Source organism: Nannobrachium achirus (genome assembly GCF_963921795.1).
Source record: "Nannobrachium achirus genome assembly, chromosome: 13".
In the NCBI taxonomy this organism is placed as follows: Eukaryota; Metazoa; Chordata; class Actinopteri; order Myctophiformes; family Myctophidae; genus Nannobrachium; species Nannobrachium achirus.
Window position 1 is genome coordinate 7,710,351 of NC_137833.1, and position 7,715 is coordinate 7,718,065.

The 7,715-nt window shown below is 45.8% G+C and overlaps 1 protein-coding gene across 1 annotated transcript in view; it reads left to right on the plus strand.

Annotated features, from left to right (window-relative positions):
- Positions 1-5,838, plus strand: part of sfrp5 (secreted frizzled-related protein 5) — a gene marked incomplete at both ends in the record, with an annotated part of 32,303 nt that extends 26,465 nt beyond the window's left edge. The window contains one exon of the mRNA XM_080740104.1: positions 5,510-5,838. Coding sequence (XP_080596230.1) covers positions 5,510-5,838 — 329 coding nt within the window. The remainder of the gene's footprint in view (positions 1-5,509) is intronic.
- Between the last annotated feature and the right edge of the window lie 1,877 nt (positions 5,839-7,715).

Genomic DNA, 7,715 nt, shown 5'->3' on the forward strand with positions numbered 1-7,715 from the left:
TCCACAGACAACAAATCCACGGTGTGGAATAAAAGTATCGCTCCATGTCGAACTCCATATATGGGCATAAAAGGGATTCTGTTAGTGAAGGTCCCCTGACATCACAGTGATGTCAGAGCTCAAACCAATAGACACGTCCAGACGGAGTCATGATGTGCCGTTTCACATACTAAACTGCGACCTTCGGTCGCAATAAGTAACTCCTACACCACAGACGTGGTGTGATGTGGAGTGCATTGCGCCACCTAGTGTTTGGATGTCTTCTGTAGTACCCTAAGGACCTTTTTACTGTTTATTTCTCAGACGCAAATTAAACGTTGATGCCTTGAACGATACGAGCACACGAAGGATACAAGCAGACGAGACCATTAGAGAGAACACCGGCTACTCCTATAACTCCAAATGCTTTGACACGCGGCTGGATCTTCCTCAGAATCTATTAATCTTACATAGCTGCAATTACAGACACATTGCCTCATCGCTATACATCTTGCAAACAGCTGTTTTCCCGAAGCGCCATCCATACGTCTCGCATTCTCCTTTTCAAAAGTAAAGCACACATAAGCCACCAGATGTTGTATCTTACCTCTTTGCGACAAGAGGCAAGGGCGCTCATGGGTAATGGAGTCTTTATTCTGGGGAAATACCGCTTTTGTCCACAGGGACCGCCAAAATGAATGAAAAATATCACATTCCCTGTAACTCCTATGTCACGGTCGTTGATGCGCGAGGCCTTTGGCTGCTCCGCGCGGGCACTTGATGGCCTAGCTGCAGCTCACTGGGATGAGAACATTGTTGTCCAGTGACTAAAAAGGTCATGCGTTTGTTGTAAAACCTTGCATGAGCAGGATGTTTAGTGAAGCTCCAGAGCCCCTGCCCCTTTTTTTGTACAATTTAGAATTTAGGCATTTAGCAGACGCTTTTAATCCAAAGCGACTTACAATAAGCAGGTAATACACATCACTATAATAAGCAAGATGATATGTCAGTACATTAACAACAATATAACAAATGCATAGGAATATCTATCTAGGAAAACAATAACATAGGTAGACCAAGCAGTAAAAAATACTTTTCTAAAACCTAAAAATGCTATCTAGCTTCATGTGTGGCACTGAGGGAAGGGGAGTGTTACTGTAGTGCTATGGGTTTAGGTGGAGTCTGAAGAGGTGAGTCTTCAGTCCACGGTGGAAGCTAGGGAGTGCGTCTGTAGTTCTAAATACGACAGGGAGTTTATTCCACAGTTTGGGGGCCAGGAGGGCAAATTGTCTAGGAAATTGTCTAGGAAGACCCCTGAAAAGAACTGCCCTTTTCAAACTCTCCTGAACTTGAATGCAGCATTTTATGTTGAAAGAATTGCATCTCCAGTATTGGCTTGCATCTTGATTATACTTAGTTGAGTGCAGCATCACACACCGACAACAGCCGATCTCCAATGTACTGCGACGCGTCTTGAGCTTGGAGATCGGCGATTTTCTGGAATTTTCACCAAAAAGTAAGCTTTTAGAAATATCAGCCCCTGCCCCTCCTCTAGCATTCTCTGCACGCCCCTGGACTGGTCAAACTAAAGCATAATATTAAACAAACTGATTCAGAAGCCAAGGGTGATATCGGAAAATTCCAGGTTACACAATATCCCGGTTTCTCTTTAGCCGCTGGGAGCTTATCTGATTGGTTGTTACTTCAGATGGGATGTGGTGTTGCCATGCATCGATGCAAGAACAGAACGTGGCCGGAGTGTCCAGATCATATCAAATATAATAGATAACGCTTAGAGAACGTAAAAACGCAAGCATGTGATTTTTCTTAAGAGCCTGGGTAGATCTCCAGGGTGCTAGCCCAAGCAACGGTGCTGTCAGACAGATAGACAAACACACACACGCGCGCGCGCGTGCATGCGGCACGCGCACACACACACACACACAAACACACGCATGCACAGGATGTAGTCTTTGGATACTCCCCAGGATATTAGTGTTGAGTTGTTGCCGGATGGTTAAATGATGATCCTCAGGAGAGGTGTAAACTAACCGCCTGCACAGAGTTCATAGCTCTGCGTTCTTCCTGTGAGCGATGCAGGCAGGCTCCAGAAAAAAAAAAGAAAAGGAAAAACTCACAGCCGCCCTGACACAGCCGGGACAGGGGGGGGGGGGGGGGGGGCAGGGGTGGGGGGGGGGACGGTAGGGACGCAAAGTGGCATATCATCATCAGGGACGTGCTGGCCATTGGGAAATGCGGGACAATTCCCGAACGGCCAAGCCATTCCACGGCCGGTCCAGGCCGGCCATTAGGAAAGAATTCTAAATAAAATGTCGGCCTTTGTTCCATTTTGGGGGCTGGGCGGCCAACAAAGTAAATTGTCACTGTCGGGCAGAAACCTTGTATCTCCAAGTTTTTTTCTCAAAGCAAAGCCCTGCTTCATCATACAAGGCCGTTGCACAAAAGTAGTGAAAACAGCTGATCTACAAGCACACAACGCCTCGCGGTGCAGGGCTTTGTTGTTGTTTAAAATGATAAATACAAAACAAATGGTTCTGGATGTACAAGGTTTCCACCCGACGACAACGAAATATAACTCATGTAATTGGCCCACTGGCTGTAATTGGCCCACTTGTCATGATCTGAAATGGCAAATCTTTGAGTAGCAGCAGCGCTATAGAGAGATCTCTCTCTCTATAGCGCGCAATGAGGGCCTCTCCAACTCTTTTTCCCGGGCTGAATCAGGGGCCCAGCACGTCCCTGATCATCATCATCAGTACTGTACAGCATAGGTTCTCAAATGGGGGTACATGTACCCCTACGCAGAGGTACTACAGGGGTTACTTGAGAGCAAATGGAAAATGGAAAGTTTTATTATGTTTAATGATAAAACATTGACAAGTGTATGTGAACGTGCTGCTCCGTTAAGCTTCAAACCAAATTAAGAACGAATTTTGACTAGCCCATAGAAAACAAATTGTTTTAAACAATAGGCTACTTAACTTTTATTTTCAACATATTGACAGAAAAACTGGACTTTCGATGTCCGTATTCTCTAATCAAAATGTTGTTGTGGATTAAAGGGGGTTCTCGGATTCAGCAATCAGGAAAAGGGGGTACTGAAGCCCAAAACGTTTGAGAACCACTGCAGCATAGGTTCTCAAAGTGGGCTTCGGGGACCCCCAGGGGTCCTTAAGCGAGTTCCAGGGGATCCCCAGCTAAATGATAGTTAGGAACCAAATTATGGACCCTTGGGTATATAACTCTGAGAGTGTATAAATGGACCCAAATGTTAAATTAACATTGACTTACCAATATAAATTGGGGTCCCAGAGATACAAATACCATTAAATGGGGGTCCCTCCCTATAGCCTAGTAATGCATATAAAACTGGGGGTCCTTCAAGTTAAAAAAAAAAGGTTGGGAATCACTGCAAGAGCCGTAAAAATCTTCTCTTACAGGGGTCCCTGGCATATCTTTTCAAATGGGGGTCCGCAGGCTGAGAAAGTGTCAATTTGGGGGTCCTTGACGTGAGAACGTTTGAGAACCACTGCACTGCTGTACAGTATATGTCTGAATGTGTACGGGCCTCGTAAATAAAAATAAAATAAAAATTACTGCTCTTGAAATCTGCCGAGGCGGAACTTGGCCGGCACTACAATGCAAGGCAGTAAATTAGGGTTTGGTATGAACAGATTGAACGCTGAGAGCGTCGCCGTTGCCAAGAGGAGAGAAATGGCACATGTTTCCATTACATCATTTGATGGCTTTGAGCGCGGGATTTAGGATGACTTTGTTTACATAGCCCAACACATTGGAACACATTGGAACCAGCCAGAAACATGTTGTTTTCTTTTGGAGTGCTTTGGAATCACAGTTCAATCAATGGCTGATGTGCCTCTCAGTCACACAAGCATGTAGAGCTCGCTCATCAGACTCTTCTGTTGTCTCCCCCCCCAGGGGCGTCACAAGGGGGAGGGAAAGTGGGACTGAGTTACCAGGGCCCAAGGTGGAGGGGTCCTAGTAACTTTAGCTATTTTTTGAAGTCGTTAAATTTGTGTGCAACTCTTTGAATATGTATTTTTTAAGCGAACATTTGTAACTCAAATTTGGCTTCCGGGGGGGTCCCTGGAACTAAATATTTTGAGATGGGGGTCCGTGGCCAAATTCATATCATTTTGGGGGTCCTTCACATGAAAAAGTTTGAGCATCACTGACATGGAAACATGGGTTTCTTGCACACATTTTCACAATTTTTCAAAAATAGCAGATCTACAAGCTCGCAGCGCGGCACTCGGTGCAGCGCTGTGAGCTTGTATATCTGCTATTTTTCAATAGTTAACATTCATGGGGGGCCCGCAGTGAATCCTTGTACCCAGGGCCCAGAATTTGGTGTGATGCCCCTGCTCCCCCCTCCTCCCCCTCCCTTCCTCCCTCCCTCCCTCCCTCCCTTTTGAACTCTTTTGTTTGGCACTGCATTGATAAGTTGTGCTTTAAAGGACAACTTTGTTTTTTTTACAACAAGGGTTCATATTTTAGATTGTAATTAGATAAAAGAAAAAGTGAGCGTTAAAATGTTTCCATTTGCTTCGTTCTATTGTTTTATCGCGTTTACCGTGCTGCTAAAATGTGGGGCATGCGTACGCATGGGGGCATGCGTACAAGTGGCTAAATATGTATTTTTAGACAGTATAAGCCAGCATTTCTTTAATGCTATTTACAGTAACACTTCTAGCCCCCATAAGTCACATCCAACCATGAAAGGTTGCGTTGTTTCTTGGGAATGGGCTTATTCTGTGTAAAATGACATATTTGCACTTGTACGCATGCCCCCACCACTGAAATAAGAATCTCTAAAAAAATTGAAAGAAGTGAATGAAATACTTTTAACACTCATCTTTTATATTCTTTAATTACAATATAAAATATGAACCCTTGTTGTAAAAAAACTAAAGTTGTCCTTTAAGTATTGCTATTTGTGTCATGACGTGACACTTACAGTAAGAGCGTTGACTGATTTTGACACTTTATGTATACTAGTCCTGTGCCGGGGGGCGTGCACAGGGGTGTGCACAGTATCTAAGGGATTGAATGTAGGAGTCTCAGAAGTAATGGTGTGCCCATTGGGCAGATCGTTATGCCCATACAAGGTGTTCCATGTTGGAGTGCCCGTTGGGAAGATTGTTATGCCCATATATGGTGTTCCACGTTGGAGTGCCCGTTGGGCAGATCTTTATGCCCGTACATGGTGTTCCGTGTCCAGGCCAGTCTGTGATGTCACTACAATGACGTCAGAGTAGCATGCAGACAGACAGACGCTAAATTATTCGCTAAATGAATAGTTCGATGTATTCTTCTTTTTTTTATTTTGCCTTGCTCTTTTTACTGTACACAACAGTACTTGTTCTTGTTCTTTTCATACTTCTCTGTAACTTTGTAAACCTTAAAAATGCTGTGCTCCCTCTGGGCTCCCACTGAATTTAACCAAGGTATCTCTCTACCCCCCCCCCCCCCCCCTCCCTCCCTCCAGCCCTCAAGATGAAGATCAAGGAGGTGAAGAAGGAGAAGGGCGACCGCAAGCTGATCGCGGCACAGAAGAAGAAGAAGGTGCTGAAGCAGGGCGTGCTGCGCAAGAAGGACCTGAAGAAGCTCACGCTGTACATCAAGAACGGCGCCAACTGCCCCTGCGCGCAGCTGGACTCGCTGGGCTCCAACTTCCTCATCATGGGCCGCAAGGTTGACCAGCAGCTGCTGCTCATGTCCATACACAAGTGGGACAAGAAGAGCAAGGAGCTCAAGTTCGCCGTCAAGTACATGAAGTCCCACCAGTGTCCCACCTACCACACCGTGTTCCAGTGACCGGACGAGCCCCCACTATACCTACAGTCCCTTGCAATCCGCTTTGTCCCCTTTTGGCATCATTCGTCCCTCACCTCCCAACTATTCAGAGCTTTAAAAACAACAACACCAACAACAACAACAACTATATTGCAGAACCAATCTAAAGTCTTTAGGGCACTGGTTCTAAAAGTGGCGTCTGTGGTAACCGGGGGACTAAAATGGGAGAATGGACAATATGACTTGCAGAGAACTGTACCTACCTACCTACCTACCGCCCTATCCCGTCCTGCGGTCACCGTTATTATCACCCACCACCCCTCCACCGTTTTCTCCTCCTTCTCCTCCTCCCTCCGTCTAATCTCCAACTCTGGTTCTTCTACGCCAGGGGTCTTCAACAGGGGGTCCGGGACCCCTAGGGGGTCCTCAGAATTACTACAGGGGGGCTTGCCCAAATCTTTGTGTGATAGGATAATTATTTGAAATGAACTCGAACCTTCGCGTCCCTACTCTGAGGAGAACGTCAGCCAAACATAGCAGATCTACAAGCTCTCAACGGCTCGCGCTGCGAGGCGTTGAGAGCTTGTAGATCGGCTATTTTTTGGGCAAATAGGTTTGGTGTAGAGGTTGAGTGGTTAAATGTCTGAAAAAACACATTAACACAAATCCAACATAGACAATGACAGTGCTGTCAAACAAGTCTATGAATTCATCTATGAAATCCGTGAAAATCTGCTAGACAATTTTATACAATATATAGCGGGGGTCCCTGCTTTATCTCCCTATCACCTAAGCGGTCCTTGTTCTGAAAACATTGAAGACCTCTGTTATCCGCCATCTTTTTTTTTCAACCAGTAAGCTCACTATACGCCGGCGGTACTCAACTTTAAGACGGCTCAGGGGCCACTCAGCAAAATACAAAAAGGCCCAGGGGACGCAAGCTAAAAATGACGGACGTTTAGACAATGGTTTTGTAACACACTACAATATGAGTGGTCTAAAAAATTAAGGGAACACACTAGAAAAACAGCCACATTTCCATCTATAAGCCCAAACCTCATTGGACAAAATTGTCATTGATTCATGATGAAATGAAGCTTTTCTTTTGAAACAAACAAAATTGCAAAAAAAAAAAGTAAACAAGACAAGAATAGTTTCCTCGTGTTTTTGGAGAGAAGCTGAACAATGACATCAGAAATTATTTGTCCACACTGAAAGTAGACAAAATATATTTTTATCGGTACGACCATAACAGGCCGCATGCGGTCCATGGGCCGCAGGTTGAACAGCACCGCTAAACTCCATCCGCTCGCCCCGATTCTTTCACCTGCGGTTCCGATAGACGTCCCGTCTGTATAACGTTGCTCCCGGGTGCCCTGCTGCCACTCTGCTTCACCTTGCCCTTACACCCGCGTACACAACTCCTCACTTATCCTCCCCCCTCACCCCCCCCCCCCCCCCCCCCCCCCCCCGCCCCCCCCGGCCCGCTAACGAGTCCGACAGCAGCGCAGGATTCGGCACGGCTTTGGGTTTCCCGCTGCCGCGACGGTGACCTCATCCAGCGCTTTCGTTCTGATGATCACCGTTTAGAGACCGCAAACCACGTTGCAAGTGAATCAGAATAAATAAATAAGTAAGCAAATAAATGAATTCCCAAGTGTCCTTACGTTCAAGTGGCGCAATCTTATTTTTCTAGCTTTTTTTGTTTGTTGGTACTTATAGCCTAAGTGCCTCAATTAAAACCATAGAAACTGCCACGCGCCACTCCTTTGTTTTCCTCCTTTCGTTAATCGTAAGCAAAAGCACATGTTAGCATATTTTACTGTCGAAACACATTTACGAACGCATTTATCCGCTTGGGGTGGGACGCAGTGGGGACGTTGTGTGGACAGGCGCAG